The sequence below is a fragment of the Homarus americanus genome, unplaced genomic scaffold (genome assembly GCF_018991925.1).
Source record: "Homarus americanus isolate GMGI-L3 unplaced genomic scaffold, GMGI_Hamer_2.0 scaffold47521, whole genome shotgun sequence".
Lineage (NCBI taxonomy): Eukaryota > Metazoa > Arthropoda > Malacostraca > Decapoda > Nephropidae > Homarus > Homarus americanus.
Window position 1 is genome coordinate 289,858 of NW_024718149.1, and position 17,441 is coordinate 307,298.

General features: G+C 43.5%; 1 protein-coding gene across 1 annotated transcript in view; it reads left to right on the forward strand.

Moving 5' to 3' along the window:
- LOC121859224 (serine/threonine-protein kinase fray2-like) overlaps nucleotides 1-17,171 on the forward strand; it is a 39,880-nt gene extending 22,709 nt beyond the window's left edge. The window contains exons 3-4 of the mRNA XM_042355963.1: nucleotides 7,298-7,498; nucleotides 17,025-17,171. Coding sequence (XP_042211897.1) covers nucleotides 7,298-7,498; nucleotides 17,025-17,171 — 348 coding nt within the window. The remainder of the gene's footprint in view (nucleotides 1-7,297; nucleotides 7,499-17,024) is intronic.
- Nucleotides 17,172-17,441: the final 270 nt, after the last annotated feature.

The window sequence follows — 17,441 nt, forward strand, 5'->3', positions numbered from 1 at the left end:
ACTTATATCATAATTACATGACGGTACATTACATCATATAAAACTATTACAGTCTGGATGGCCTGTAAATTACACCACACCGCCATGGTTACAAAATACATTACAAAATATTTCCTCGTTACATAATATGATCAAGGTTACAGGATCACGTCTTAGTGTTAGAAAATCTTTAGTTACAAAATACAATACAATAAGTGGTGTTTAAGTCATGAAATACAGTTACAAAATCATGTCAATACAGCCGCCAGCATACAATCTTACATTATGAAAGAAAAGAGAAATTTTAAATCAAAGCATATGGAGGAACTGAAGATTAGACACCCCTGTTTATTTCACCGTAACGTTAGCCTAACCTAACCTAACCTAACCTAACCTAACCTAAACCAACACAACACAGTCTAACATAATATAATTTTCTTTAACCTAACCTTATCTGACCTAACCTAATCCAACACAACCTAATACAATATAATCTAACCTAATTTAACATAATCTAACCAAACATAATGTAACCAAACCTATCATAACATATACTGTAACCTAAACTAACCTAAAAAAATCCTAACCTAACCTAACATAACCTAACCTAACCTAACCTAACCTAACCTAACCTAACCTAACCTAACCTAACCTAACCTAACCTAACCTAACCATCATGCCATTTACTTGATTAAAAAGATGAAGAAGATGTGACAAAGAAAATCTCGCCTCACAACCATCACAACAAAATCCTTGACAGATTTCTTCCGCAAAATAATCTGATCGGATTATGCAGTCAGTATAAAATCCAGATTCACGGCGGTTCGTACAAAGATTATTACTACTAAGTCGAGTTATAAGAACACGTCGAATTGGTTTATTTCTAACATAAAAAAATAACATCAAAATATGGCATGAAAATTACACTGTGACTCTACCTTAACTAGATACGTTCACTTTAACTGCAGGTAGGGGACGAGAGAGAGAGAGAGAGAGAGAGAGAGAGAGAGAGAGAGAGAGAGACAAACAGACAGACAGACAGACAGACAAACAGACGACACAGACAGAGAGAAAAGACAAAGCGAGAAAAAAAGAGAGATGATAAGAGACGGAAAGAGAAAAAGAGAGACACACACACAGAGAAAGAGAGATACTGGCGTCACCTCTCTCTCCACACTGCCGCTGCGCCACTCACCATATTGCTGCACCACTGTACAAAAATATCCAACACCAGTAACTCACTCGTGGACAACAACAACACCCCCCCCCCTCCTAAATAAATAAATAAATAAACAAGATGCTGAACTAGACAATATACTCGTAGTACTGTACTCATTCGGTTAGGTTATCGTACTCAAAGGGTTTAAGTCATCGTACTCAATGGTGTTATCCCTTTGGGTATGATGAGATAAGACCTAGAGTACGATGACTAATTATCAGCCTTTGTACGTTATAAGGAGTGTACGTTATACGAGGCGTACGTTATAAGGAGTGTACATTATAAGGGGTGTCCGCTATAAGAAGTGTTCGCTATATGAGGTGCTCTGTTTAAGGCGTGTGTACGTTGTAAGAGTTGTACGTTATAAAGGATGTACGTTATAAAGGATGTACGTTATAAAGGGTGTACGTTATAAGAACTGTTCGCTTTAAGAAGTGTTCGGTATATAGAGGGTCTGGTGGCCGGGATTAACTTGACTGAATTATTAGGACGCCTCCGCTTGGTCTAAATCCTGGTAGGGGATTTACCCTGGTCACTGGCTAGACGGGCGGGATATATTCACACCCACCCCATCTGTCGCACGTGTAGGGCTACCACCACCTCTACTACCACCACCTCTACTACTACTATTACTACTACTATTTTTAATGGCCTCCAGTCTCCCCCAATAGCCACACCTTCTCTGCTATTTCATTTCCTTAAAATTAAATATCCTAATACTTAAGCAGCTACCACAACTACTACTACTACCACCATCCTCACTACTACAATTACTACTACGACTACCATTACTCCTACTACTCCTACTACTACTACTTCCACCACGACTACCATCACTACTTGCCTACCACCTACTGTCATGAAGTCACCAGCAGCAACACTCGAGTCATTCACCATCTTCACCACCCCACGAGTCAAGTCACCATCAGTCACCATAAACGGATACAGAATGAATACAAACATTATCTTGTTGTAGGGACGAGTCTTACCCCCACCTCCTCCCTCCTAGACTTCCCTCATCCTCCATCTCTCCGATCTACCTCCTCTTCAACCTCCAAATATACCTCACACTACACCTCCCTCATCCTACACTTCCTTCACCCTCTCATCTACCTCCTCCATCCCCCACCATCCTTCACTTCCCTCACTCTCACCATCCACCTTCTTCACCCTTCAGTCTCCAACTTCCTTCAGTCTCCAACTTCCTTCAGTCTCCATCTCCCTCACCCTCCACCTTTCTCACTTCTTCACCCTCCACCTCCCTCAACACTCGAGGCCCAACTCACGTCACGGAGAGAGTGGAGAGGCAATTGTCACCAACGAGATAATGGCTCCTTTAACGTGGCACTTGACGCCGTGTGGCACTGACGAGCAGGGTTTGGGTGGCACCAGGCGGCAGCAGCCAGGTTGTCAACACTACCTTTCACCTCGTCACCAAGACTGAGTCGTTGGCTGGTGAGTTTATTCATAATTACTTAGACTAAAAGATTATATTCTTAGCACATGAAGATTAGACACCCCAGCGTACTTCGTTGTTGTTGTTATAACTGGGTTGGGTTGGGTTGGGGTGGGGTGGGGTTGGGTTGGGTTGGGTTGGGGTGGGTTGGGTTGGGGTGGGGTGGGGTGAGGTGGGGTGAGGTGGGGTGGGGTGGGTTAAATTAGTTTAGATTAGACTAGATTCGGTTAGGTCACGTTAGTGGTAGGATGTTTAATAATTAATTGAAACAAGCTGGGGCTAATCTTCACGTGATCCGTCGGTTATTTGTACAAAATCATCGACCGCCATCATAATTATCAGGACGACAGAGTGTACCTCACCACGCCTCCTTGCCAGCCACCCGCCATGATCAGTGCATGGCAGCTAGTGTTTTGTGTACGGGAATTAAGGCCATATATTTTAGCTATTAATTACAGTAAGTGTTCGTCGACATAGCCGGCTAGACAGTCAGTGAGCCAGCCAGCAGGCTCCTGGCTGCTCTGGCACTGTCAGCTGCTGAAGGGAGGCGAGATTCTGTGCGTGGGTCTGACCCGTTTTCTATGATGGGTGACGGAGAGCTGTCCTAGACTGTACTAAACTGTCTAACCGTTGTCCTAGACTGTACTAAACTGTCTAACCGTTGTCCGAGACTGTATTAAACTGTCTAACCGTTGTCCTAGACTGCACTAAATTAACTGAAAAATACCATTGAATAACTCCCACTGGCGTAAGTCACACAAAGCAAAACTAATACTCGCATTAAAGCCTCAAGTGGGTGTTGACTGTGTTGCTGAACATCATTTACATCACAAAATGAATGGAAACATTGAACAACACTTTTACACACAACACAATATATTTCAAAACACTCAAGCAATACTTTTTCGAGATAACAACACAAGTCTCTCTCTCACGAATCACTAAGACACAACATAACAACATCCACATCACCACAACACCTGAGCAACATCCTACACACACAGGGTTGTATTGATTATAATGTGATGGTCGTTTATTTGTGACTGCCTTTCCTCACACCATCGCCTCCCACTCCCTAACGATGAGCACATGTGACGAAAGATTTATAATAATAATAATAATAATAATAATAATAATAATAATAATAATAATAATAATAATAATAATAATAATAATATGAGCTTTTACTATTTTACAGAACAATTAAATTTTCTTTTTTTTCCTTATGATTTAATAGTACTGTAGTTCCTAATTACTTTTAAGTGTACATTTACAAGGGAAAAAAATCCAAATAAGTCAAATCTGGCCCATGTCTCTCTCTCTCTCTCTCTCTCTCTCTCTCTCTCTCTCTCTCTCACCTTTCGTTCACTCCAGAGAGAGATTCTGAAGTATCCCCTCTCAGTTTTCTCAACCTCCTGGTATAGAAAACGCGAACATTTCCAGTGTACAGTATCAATATTTTTCCAACTCTTTCTCACCATTGTTGTTATTGTTGTCATTGTTGTTTTTATTGTTGCTGTTGCTATTGTCATTGTTGTTATTGATTTTGTTATTGTTGTTATTGATTTTGTTATCGATTTTGTTATGAATTTTGTTATTGATTTTGTTGTTATTGATTTTGCTGTTCTTGTTGTTTACCGCAGGTGCCCAAATGTTTTCTTGCTCGCTAATTGGATCACGGAATACGATTCTTAGTTGACGAGGAGCCAAAGTGTTGTGTGTGGTATGTGGTTGTGAAAGTAATTACGTGGTTGTGAAGGTAGTCTACGTGGTTGTGAAGGTGAAATAAACAGACTCGCGGGAAAACACGACAACAGATACACAATAAATCCGGATTTCCCCCTCAAGCTCTCAAGAACGCGAGAGATTACCACCACCTGATGAGTGCTACATACGCGGATTAATGCGGATTTCTTGAGGCGTAGATTAGTGCGGATTTCTAACCTAACCTAACCTATTCTAATCTACCCCCAACCTAACTGAAACTAATCTAACTTGACTTAACTTAATCTAACCTAACCTAACCTAACCTAACCTCATCCCACCAAGAGCGTTAGGGTGGTTAATCTTTAGGTGAAATAATCTGGGGTGGAGATTCTTCAGGTGATCTCAACTCAGGTAGAATAGAACAGGTACTGGTGAGACAGGTGTTAATTAAGTGAGGTAGTAAACAAGGTGTAAAATAAGGCATTAAAAACAAAAACAGGCAACTCATCTCAATATAAACAAACATTACCTCAAACAACAAAAACAACAATAAAACAAACAGAAAAAAAAAAAAAAAAACTCAATTCAACAGACTAAAAAAAACCACACAACCACAACATGAACCCACAACCCAGTACAGGAAGCTACAGTAACATCACGTTGAATCCCCAGCAGCACATGTAACCCAGGACCACTACTACCCCCTTCGTCAGCCACCACCTTGTTCCTCTCCCCAATATCCACCACTAACAGGCCACCATCACCCTCTTCTCCTATCCTATATCAATAAAACCCTAAGACAATGGACCCTTGAGTCTATCCAATGTAAAGTATCTACGACCGCAAACTATCGCCAACGACCTATGCAACGAGACGGCCCCCCACTGAGGTTATGAGAGGCAGAGGCAATGATATATCCTACACGACTTTGGTTTCTTCATACATACATACATACATACATACATACATACATACATACATACATACATACACTAACACGGTAGGGACGGGTGCTGGTGTGAGTGGTTGGGGAATGAGGGAGAGAGGGAGGGGGGGGGGGGGGGGTGCTGGTCCAGTGATTGGTGAGGGTGTTGGTGAAATAAAAGAAGTGAGGAGAGGAGACAGGTGTTGGTGGAGTGGGTGAAGGAGGAGAGAGAGGAGTGCTGGAGTGGGTGGTAGGGGAGAGGGTTGTTGGAGAAGTGGGAGGAGAGAGGGTTGCTGAAGGAGTGGGAGGAGAGAGGGGTGTTCGAGTATTTGGGGAGGAAGAGGGAGGTGTGGTGCTGCTTGAGTATGTGTGGGCTGGAGAGGAGGGAGAGGAGGAGGAGGAGAGTAGGGTGCTGGAGGAGAGAGGGAGGAACAGGAATACGAGTGGTGTTACTGGTGAAGTGTGGTAGACAATGTGGGAGGGAGGAAGGAAGGGAATGAGGGAGGGAAGGAGGGAGGGAGCTAGTAGAAGTATTGGTAGGAACAGCGAAGGGGGGGGGTGGGGGGGGGCGAACTATAACAACACTAACAACCACAAGATAATTTACATCCCGTGAAGGAAGAATAAAAATGGCGCCTCTAACATATCGTCCGCTGGGAAAGACAAAAAAAAGTTATTCAGGTTTGTATAAGAATCAAGGCCTTGAAGGAAGGAAGGAAGGAAGGAAGGAAGGAAGGAGGGAGGGAGGGAGGGAGGGAGGGAGAGGCCAGACGGGCATCAATCACAACTGCTGCCGACGACCACAACAATGGGGCGTTAATTCCTCACTTGTAAGGTCTGGACGCTATTTTGGCCATGGAACTGACTTGGACGGTGAGTCACTATAGGCTATGCAGTACAGTACAGTACGTGAGGCTTCCTAACCGTACGATGGGAAATATTACGTCTTGTGAGAAATATTACGTCTTGTGAGAAATATTACGTCTTGTGAGAAATATTACGTCTTGTGAGAAATATTACGTCTTGTGAGAAAATTACGTCTCGTTGCGTTTTGGTGTTTGTGGAACATTTCTCGCTATTGTAGTTGCCATATTTGTGTGGTTGGTTATGTGGGAGAAGAGGAATTTTAACTTAAGAGCTTTAGAGAATCAAGTTGTTGGAACATCTCAATTCGCATAACTCTTAAGTGTTGTATCTAAAGTGTTAAGGTCGACGTGGCTGGTGTTTAGTTTCTACAATGACTTCAGTACAAGACCCGAATCAAAATGTTTCTTCAATCCATGAAAAACAAAATTGCAGAGCGTCATCGATTCATATGTTCATGAGAGAGAGAGAGAGAGAGAGAGAGAGAGAGAGAGAGAGAGAGAGAGAACAATCCCTACCCCCAGAGGGAATTGGGTCTCTTTTATTATGAAGGAAGGAGGACTCTTTTCACCCTCCTTCTGTCTCCCATTCAATCCTCGAGACACATTTTCTCTAAAACTAAAAGCTCCGTTTTCTTTCACACATTTCCCTCGTCTCCCTCCACTCGCCTCCCTCCCTCCCTCCTCTTCCCCTTGGATTTTCCTCGGGGGAAATAACTGTGAATGCGGCGCTGCAGGGAGGCTGATGGGAAAATTCGGTTCTTCATTATCGTGTGTCCTGAGCAGCTATTGTCGGTCCGTCACTGTATATACAACCCACCCCCGTCAATTTAGCATTTTTTTAATTTTTTTAATTTTTCATCTTTCATTCACTGTGTATCAAGCTGCCTTTGTGAACGAATAATATGGTTCCTAGTTGTTCATATTTCATCGTTTATATTTCTTTCAGAAGGTATATAATTATGGCAAAGTAAAGCAGAAATGTCGATTATTTGGTGACGTTTGGTGTGTGTGTGTGTGTGTGTGTGTGTGTGTGTGTGTGTGTGTGTGTGTGTAAACATTCCGTCCATAGATTCGAGAACACAAGAGACGCTCCCATCGATTCAAATTTCAAGAGAGGTGGACCGTTACAACGACCTCTCCCTCAGAGGTCGTACAAGGCCGCCAGAGATCGTACGAAGCCACCAGAGGTCGTACAAGGCCACAAGAGGTCGTACGAGGCCGCCAGAGGTCGTACATGGCTTTCAGAGGTGTGCGAGGCCACCAGAGGTCGTGCAAGGCCGTCAGAGGTCGTGCAAGGCCGTCAGAGGTCGTACATGACAACTAGAGATCGCACAAGATCACCAGAGGTTCGTACGAGGCCACCAAAACGACCTGCCTGGCTGACCTCCCTACCTCCAAGGGCACCATATGGCATAAAATGGCTCCAAACAGAATCCATTACCGTTTTATGGGAATTTTATTGTCGTTATCAGAGGCTGAGCAAATGGGTGACGCCGGGCCCATACTCTCCGTCTACCAGCACTGACATACGGTGCGAGGGCTCTTACCATACACAAAAACTATACACCTACTGTATACCTACTGCTGAAAACATACAGAAATACATATATCATGATGACAGAATATACACAAAAATATTATAAACTAGTATTGCTATTTATATACCTACTAGCAATAACATGAAATGAACGAAAGGTAGAAATAGTCAATAGGAAATAGCAAAGTGTGATAATAGGGAGTGGTAAGGTGTAAATAACAGATGTTTAGAAGCAACTGGTAATAACAGGATAACAAAGAGAGAGAGAGAGAGAGAGAGAGAGAGAGAGAGAGAGAGAGAGAGAGAGAGAGAGAGAGGAGAGAGAGAGAGAGAGAGAGAGAGAGAGAGAGAGGGAGATACACAAGACACAAATAACTCTTCCCCCCAACTAAACCAAAACAATGAAGAAAAAAAAACACGAAAAAGGAAATAAAAAACACCAAAACAAAAAAAACTGAAACCCAAAATAAAAAGACGTCTCCTCCTAGGCCTTCCTTCATGCCTCTCCTGACGGGAGACTGAGACCACGAGGACACCACAACACAAGGCTCCCTGATTTCACGTCTTTTAGAACAGGATACCCATGCACACACACACACACAAAGCCAGTGGGAGAAGGAGAGAGAGGAGAGGGGGAGAGGGGGGGGAGAGGGGGGTGGAGAGGGGGGTGGGAGAGGGGGGTGAGAGGGGGTGAAGAGGAGGGAAGAGGGGAAGAGGAGGAGAACCAACCTGGGTACCCTGAAGACTTCTGCTGCATGACGAGGTGTGTGTATGTGTGGGCGGAGAGCTGTGCATGACTGCCTGTGTTGATGTGAGGTTATTTGGGCTGAGTCTTCCTAGTGGCTGGCGTCCGTGAGAGAGAGAGAGAGAGAGAGAGAGAGAGAGAGAGTGATAGATAGATAGATAGATAATCTTTTGTAAGTGTCGTGTAAGTTGTGGGGACCATGTAAGTAGGTTGTAAGTTATAAGTTACAACTCAGGCCGCTCTGCCACTCCGCCTCAAGCTAAGGAAGACTGGCATAAACTCCGCTCGAGGACGAGGGGAAGTGACACACTCCACTGGTTACGAGGAGGAGGAGGAGGAGTGGAGGAAGAGGAGGAAGAAGTCAGGAAGAGGAGGAAGAAGTGGAGGAGGAGGAGGAGGAAGAAGTGGAGGAGGAGGAGGAAGAAGTGGAGGAAAAAAAGGAAATTGAGGATGAGGAGGAGGAAGTGGATGAGGAGGAAGAAGTAGAAGAGAAGGAGGAGAATAGAGAACAGATGAGGAGAAGAAGAAAAAGGAAAGGAAGGAGAAAGAGGAGGATAATAGAAGAAGAGGAGAATAATAAGGGAGAAGAAAAGGAAGAGAGGGGAAAAGAAAGAGAAAATAAAAGTAGGGAGGAGGAAAAACATACGAAATGAGAGTAAACGAGGAGAAAGAAGGGGAGGGGGAGGAGAAACGAGAGTAAGATAAACAGAAGGAGAAAAAGGAAAGAAAGAAAATGTACGAAAGGAGAAAGATGTGAGAGAGAGATAAACGAAACACAATAACGAACATAAGACGAGGAAAATGTGAAAAGAAAATGGAAAGAGACAAAGAAAAAATAAAAGAATAAGGAGATAGAAAGCGTAAAGCAGACGATGACAAACGATAACAAATTGACTAGAAGAAGATGGCGATGATAAAGATGACTAACACGGTGAGGGGGTGAGAGGGAGATGAGAGGAGGGATACTGGAAGGTGAGAGGGAATGAGAGAGGATGAGAGGAAGGGGAGAGGGAGTGAGGGGAAGATGAGAGGGGGGGATGAGAGGGGCAAGGCGGGTCTCCTTACACATAACCCCCTTTTTTTTAGATTAGGGAATTGGATATGACTCATGACACGGGGAGAGCATTTAAGAGAGAGGGAGTAATAGAGTAAGGTGCCCGGGGTGATTATAATGGGGAGAGGAGGGGAGGATAAGAAGGGGGAGAGAGAGAGACCACTAGCTCCATCTTTCTCCAACAACACCAAGAATTAATTAAGAGCCTCTTCCAACACATTCACCAACCATTACCTCCAACAAAACCACCAATAACTATCTCCAACATCCTCCTCCAACACACCCACTACCTCCAACACAACCCCCCCCCCACCTCCTTCAAACTCTCCATCACCTAATACCCCAAAAAGGCACCTGATCCAACCCCTTCACCTGAGCACCTGAGCACCTTAGCCCCCTTCCCCCCTCTTACCTGGCTCTAGCAAACAGGTGATAAACTAGGAAGGAAGAGGCAAGGGGGTAATAGCAAGGATGGCTAGCAAAAGGTGAATTTCATCTGTGTTCTACTGGAGGGGGAGGAAGGTTACTAGGGGCAACTAGGGAGGGAGAGAGTAAAAATGTCTAGAGGAATTAAGAGAAAATGAGGAAAAAGAATACGAAAGAAAAAAAAAAGGAAGGAAGGAGGATGAAAAAAAAAAAAAAAAGAGTGGGGGAAAGAAGGAGATGAACGATGGAAGAAAAACATACAAACACACACACACACACACACACACACACACACACACAAAACCAATCCAACCCAAATCCCTCCTCTTCCTCCCCCTAACACACCCTAACACACCCTAACACACCCTAAACAATTCAAATTAACACCACCAACTTCACATCCCAATTCAATAATAAAAATATAAACAGAACAATTATATTCATTACGCAATAGACTAATAATACGCAATAATACGCAAATACGCAACCATTTGTAGTATAACGAGAAGGGGGGGTGTTATATTAGAGAGAGGGAGGGGAGGGGTTATATTACACAAGCTATAGCGTATATTAGTGATGCTTATAGCCAACAGGAGCCTATAGACCGGGTTATAGTAGCTATATTATGCTATAGTGGTGAGTTAATGAGCCATATTATATTATTCAGTGGAACTTTATATATAGAGATAGAGATTATGAGTCTTATTTATTCTGTATGTAAAGGTTGAAGTTGTTTGGGGATATTAGTTGTGGTTTATTTAAATTGGATGAGAGAGAAAAGTCAAGAGACCGAAAGAAAAGAAAGGATGGAGAGAAAAGAAAAAGAGATAAAAGAGAGAACGATAAACGCCACAGATAAGAAAACAGGTTATACACCACACCAGCACAATTACTTAAAAACACTGGATGTGGTCAGTATGAAAGTTGGGGTTACCACCACGTAAATAATGACATAAAAAAATAAAGATGATAAAAGAGACGAAGAGGAACAACGAATAACTAAATAAATAATCACCGAAATCATAAAAAAATAATAATAATGATCTAAATAAAATTATCCCCCGTCATGATATAGAAGCATATAACATCTTTATCTCTTGTCTGTCTGTTGTCTGTCTGTGTATTATTCCTGTCTGTTTGCATCCGTCTGTCTGTCTGTCTGTCTGTCTGTCTGTCTGTCTGTCTGGGTATTATTACTGTCCGTTTGTATCTGTCTGTCTGTCTCTCTGTTTACCTGTGCACCATGCCTGTCTGTCTGTGAATTAACCCTGTCTATCCGTCTATTTACCTGACCTAACACCAGATCCATGTGACCTTATCTGTAGTTAAGTGACCTTGGTTTGACCTCGTGTTTGACCTCGTGTTTAAGTGTCAATTCATATCGCGGGGCACCCACCCACCCATCACCTCACCGGCTACGTTTTCTGTCTTGTTCTATGATTACAGGTTTATCAAGCATAGAAAACGTAGTGTGGTGAGACGGTTTAATAATTTCTCTCAGGATGTATTTAATTGGTTTACTTAATATTCCGTTTATTAATTCTCAATCTGTTTGTTCCAGTCACTATTTTTATTTATTTATTCATTTTGTTTAATAGTTTCTTATTATCTAACCTAACCTGACCTGCATTCACCTGTCGATTAACCTAACCTAACCTGCATTCACCTGTCGATTAACCTAACCTAACCTGCATTCACCTGTAGATTAACCTAACCTAACCTACATTCACTTGCCAATTACTATAACCACCATACTACCACCACCAGGTATGCACATCTCACACACCATAAGCAGGTCATCATATCACCACTACACCATCACCACACCACACTCAACTCACACACCACAAACAGGCCCTCACACCACTACTACACCACACCATCACCACTACACCACACACCATCACCACTACACCACACTCACCACAAACAGGTCCTCAACACCACCACTACACCACACACCATCACTCACGGCTACAAACACTTACCTTAGAGAGTTGTGTTTTGTTTTTACCTGTCAGTGCTTAATGATGTTACCACCTGATCCACACACACCTGAGCTGATTGAGTTATCTTTACACCTGATCTTTATTGCTCTCTTCCTTCTTCTTTACTTTATCCTCCTTTATCTTTACTTATTCGATATTTTTCTTTATTTTTTATTTATTTTTTTCATTGTATTTCAGTTTGTTTTTATTATTTTATTTTAGTTCATCATTATTATTTTATTTTTGTTGGCCTTTGATGTCATTTTTACTTATTCCTCTTTATTATTATTATTCTTTATCCCCATTCTTGTTTTTTTTCAAATTGTAATTTTTTTTTACTTCTTTATCTTATATTCTCGTTCTTATCTTAATTTATACCTGTTCTTCCGATTCTATCTTTCTTATCTGCTTTTATATCTGTTTCTCCTATCTTTATTCTGGTGTTTATATATACTTCTTTTATTCTCTAAGTTCTCCCAAGTCTCTTTCAATAATGACATGTTCTCCTCCTAACCTATAATCATCCGCTGTCTCATGTTACAATATTTCGTTCTCTAATTTTCTCTCTTATTTCTTCTTCCTATCTTCACTCTTTGTATTTTTTATCATTTTTTAATCATATTCCTTTTTCTGTCTTATTCTCCATTACTATTCCACATCTGTCATCATCAGCTACCCCACACCTGTTATCGTCAGCTATCCCACACCTGTCATCATCTAACCCACACCTGTCACCATCAGGTATCCTACACTAAGCAGTCTTTCAGTCTCTCGAGAATTATGAGGCTACGTTGGCCATTAAGACTCCTACGGTGTCCTCAAGGATATACCGCAGGACATTATCACAAGGTACATCACGACTCAACGACACGTGAGGACCAGGTACAAGGGTGACACATCATCATCATCATCACGTCCGCCATCTTAAGAACCAGGTACAAGGGTGACATCATCATCATCACGTCCGCCATCTTAAGGACCAGGTACGAGGGTGACATATCCTTCAACCTTCTGAGAGCTGGACCTCAATTCACCAGAACTCCCAGGTTAACGGAGACAGATTTTCCTACATGAGTCTCCCATCAACTGGAGTTAAGGCAGCATAGTCCATGGAGTTAAGGCAGCATAGTCCATGGAGTTAAGGCAGCATAGTCCAGTCTCCCACAACACCGTAAACAACGCTTAAAATACAATGATAAATAGCTACTGTCCACCAATCAGCTCCATCGTTACAATACTACTAACCATCCATTCATTAGTTTAGTATTGCGACACTGCCACAAGTATGTAAACGTCACCACAGAGGGGAAAGGAACTCTGAGGCGACTGTACACAGACAATTCAAGTATACAAAAGACAGAAAGTATTACGTCAGTTCAAACGAGATGATGGTAGACTCTCGGTGTAATGTCGATACCATGTTTGCCGTCGTCTGCATTGTCATTACTGAAACGAGTCTCTGAAGGCCATCCACACATCTCCAGGCAGCAGGTGAGGAGAAAATTGACTTAGGAACCTATGATAATTCTGATCCCTTATATTCTTGACCCTTATGTGTTTTATCTTAAGAGTAATGAGAATATAACAGTAATGACCTAAGACTTGAGACCTGGGACCGAACTACCCTATCAGTATAAGCAGGTCAAGCTGTCAGGTCACATTAACAGTAAGCAGTTCAGGTTCCATAAGTAGTAAGCAGGTCAAGCTAAGACTTAGCAGGTCAGACCTCACAGCAGTAAGCAGGTCACTTAGCAGGTAAGACCTCAGAGAGTAGCCAGCCAGTTTCCCTCCACCTGCCAGTCGTACTTTCTAACACCCACTGATATCACCTGTCCCCCTTCCTCCCTCCCTCCCTCCCTACCTCTCTTTCTCCCTACCTTCTCTCTCTCTCTTTCTTCCTCTCTCCGTCCCACTATCCCCCACCCTATCTTACCCCCTTTGCTACTGCTCAAGGAAGATCCCTCGCAATTCTTTCCCATCGTCGTCATCGCCTTCGTCGTCGTGGCCTCAGACTCCACCAGGCGCCAGGAATATCATCCCCACCCCCACCTCCTCCTCCTCCATCCCACCCAAAGATGTTTAAACTCCCATAAGGACGATGTTTGCCCAGTAAGGAGGCAGACTGTGACCTCTACGGTACAACCACACTCTTGGAACGTTCTCAGTGGCTGGCAGACGATCATGGCACATTACACACCGTCTTGGTACAGGAAGGAGAAACTCACTTCTCCAACGCTGCCACACTAATTTCAACCCCGACTTTGCAAATGCTTTTTTCTCACACATGTCTTACAACGCTTATTTCACCCTTTCTTTGCAATGCTGAGACACTTGGCTCTATCTGTCTTTGCAACACGACGACAACTACAGTATTACACCATGTCTTTGCAACGTTGCGACTTATTTTCACCGTAACTTTGCAACAGTACGACACTTATTTCTCCTCAACTATCTTCCTTGTCCCAGATCTTCTATGCATGTATGTAACCTGTCGCCACACGTTACCCGCAAAAGTCGCAAGAACGAAAAAAAGAAAAAAAGATATTCTCTTATTTAGTAAAATGGTGAAAGGGACGGAGAAAGGAGTGGGGAGATGGGAAGTGAAAACATGGGTAGGGGAAAGAGACGAATGAAGAGGCAGAAGAGAGAGAGGGGGGTAGGAAGAGAGAGAGAGAGAGGGGGAGAGAGAGAGAGAGAGAGAGAGAGAGAGAGAGAGAGATATCCCTCACCTGTTACCATAGCAACATCATCAACAGAGGAGAAAATTTTACCTGAGTAAAGATCAACGCAAAGAAGAGAGAGAGAGAGAGAGAAAAATAATAAATAATAGAAACAAAGGAACGAATAAAAGAAGAAAATAACAAAAGCCATAAGATAGACAAGGGATGAAAGAATAAAGAGGAAGCACAGAGATAAGACTGATAAACGGTAGGCAATGCATACAAAACAAATAACAAGATAAGAGAAATTAAGAATGTAAAAGATAAGAAAACGGAACGAGGTTAAATGGTTAAAAAGAGAATGGGGAGAGAAAATGGGAAGATAAAAGAGGCAGACTCAAACAACCTGGATAATCTGAGGAAATAAATAAGCTTCCTAATAGAACATCAGGCTGGGAGGTACGGAGGAGGAGGAAGAGAGGAGGAGGAGGAGGAGGAAGAGGAGGAAGAGAGGAGGAGGAGGAGGAGGAAGAGGAGGAGGAGGAAGAGAGGAGCACTCAGTAGTTCCACAAGAGGTAATGGACAACAACAACAACAACAACTACACACTCTAAAGTCAACAAGCAACAACAACAATGATGCAGAAGCCGGAGGTACCTGGAGGGAGGGAGGGAGGGAGAGGTACCGGGGGAAGGAGGCCAGGCACTCACAGCAAGACTGGATCAGAATAACTCCCAGGGAATTAGGAGATAAGGAGTGCGTGCCAGACCCTTCCCAGACGTGGAGGAGGTGTGAGGACTGCTTGAGGGAGGGAACTGTGGGAGGGAGGAAGGAAGAGAGAGGGAAGATAGAAAGAGGGAAGAAATGGGAAGAATGAAGAGGGAATTGTGAGAATGAAGGAGCAGTGAGAGGGAGGAAGGAAGAGGCAAATGAGGGAAGGTGAGAGTTATGAGAGGGAGGGAGGGAGGGAATTGTGAGAGGGAGGAAGGAAGGAAAAGGGAGAGAAAAAATGGGAATGAAGAAGTTGGAAAGAGGAGGAGAGGGAATCATGAGGATGGGAGAAAGAGGAAAGGAGGAATGAAAGGAGGAAGGAAGGGAGGGAGGTGAGGGAAGGGGTTGTTGTGGTTGTCGGGGGATAAGATGGGGCAGTACGTGCTGTCCCCCCAACCTTGATCTCTCCCCTCTCTCCCTCCTCTTCTACCTCTCTCCCTCCTCTTCTACCTCTCTCCCCCCTCTTCTACCTCTCTCCCTCCTCTTCTACCTCTCTCCCCCCTCTTCTACCTCTCTCCCTCCTCTTCTACCTCTCTCCCTCCTCTTCTTACTTTCCGTGACTCCTTCCTTTCCTCTTGTGTCTGTACATTTGTCTTTGCTCCTCTCCCTCTCGTCCCTCTTTCCCTCTTACCCGTTACTCCTCCTCCCCTCCACCACCTCCTCTTCCACCACCTCCTCTCCCATCGTCAGGCCACAAGGGAGGGGGAGGCGTGTAACCGCTTCCGTCCACTGGCTCACCTGTTACCACCAAAAGTCTACCTGTAATTAGACACACACACACACACACACACACACACACACACACACACACACACACACAGAGGCCCAGTGTTGTTATTAGATGGTGTCTGTCTGTCTGTCTGTCTGTGTCTGTCTGTCTGTCTGTCTGTCTGTCTGTCTATCTGTCTGTCTGTCTGTCTATCTGTCTGTCTGTCTGTCTGTCTGTCTGTCTGGGCAACACATATCAGAGCAAGAGAAAACAAACAAGAGATGAAGAAAAAAAAACAGCCAGTCAGAAATTAGTGTTAATCAGGACGACTTTCTATTGGTCAAGATCACCGGGGTAAGATAATGGTGGCCGAAGAGGAGGAGGAGGAGGAGTGATAAGAAGACACAAGGGAGAAAGAGGAAGGCGAAGAAGAGTGAGAAGAACAAAAAAGAGGAGGGAGAATGAGAAGAAAAGTAAGAGTTGTAGAAGGAGGAGGAGGAAGAAGAAGAGGAATTACAAAAAAAACCACAAACGGATAAACGGACAGAAAAGTGGACGGACGGACGAACGGAGAGGCGGTGGAGAAATTTCCCTGCTCCCCCTGTGGCAGTTAGGGAAAAAAGTAAAAAGAGAATTATTTTCCCCCACACCGAAGGAAGGAATAGATGTAAACAACTAAACAAGAGAGAGAGAGAGAGAGAGAGAGAGAGAGAGAGAGAGAGAGAGAGAGAGATGACATACAGAAGAAAGTAGAATGGTGGTAAATAAGAGTAAATGAAGAGAAGAAATAGAAAGGAATAAGGGAAAAATAAAGGAAAAGAAATTAGTAAATAGGGAAGAAACAATAAATAGGATAAACACCATAACTAACAAGTAAACACAATAAATAGCAAACAAAAGATGATAGAAGGACGAGAAACTAAGAATAACAGCGAGAACAAGCAACCAGTGATAACCCAGTTCCCTCCTCCTCTTTCATCAGCAGCAACACGGAGCAGCAAGGAGCAGCAACACGGAGCAGCAAGGAGCAGCAACAAGAAGCACCAACACGGAGCAGCAACAAGAACCAACACGGAGCAGCAAGAAGCACCAACATGGAGCAGTAAGGAGCAGCAACACGGAGCAGTAAGGAGCAGCAACACGGCCATAGCTCGTGTATAATGATGAAAGACGCTGATTATACAACTCGTCCGAATTACTTGCTCTGATTCATCTATTCTCAGTGACCAAATCCGGCTACTTGTTCGAGCTAATCGTGGCCACTAAATCGGATGGGTGAACGGAGTAATGGGTGAACAGACTAACGGGTGAACGGACAGATGGGTGAACAAACGGGTGAACAGACAGATGGGTGCATGAACAAACGGGTGAACAGGCCAACGGATGCACAAACAAAAGA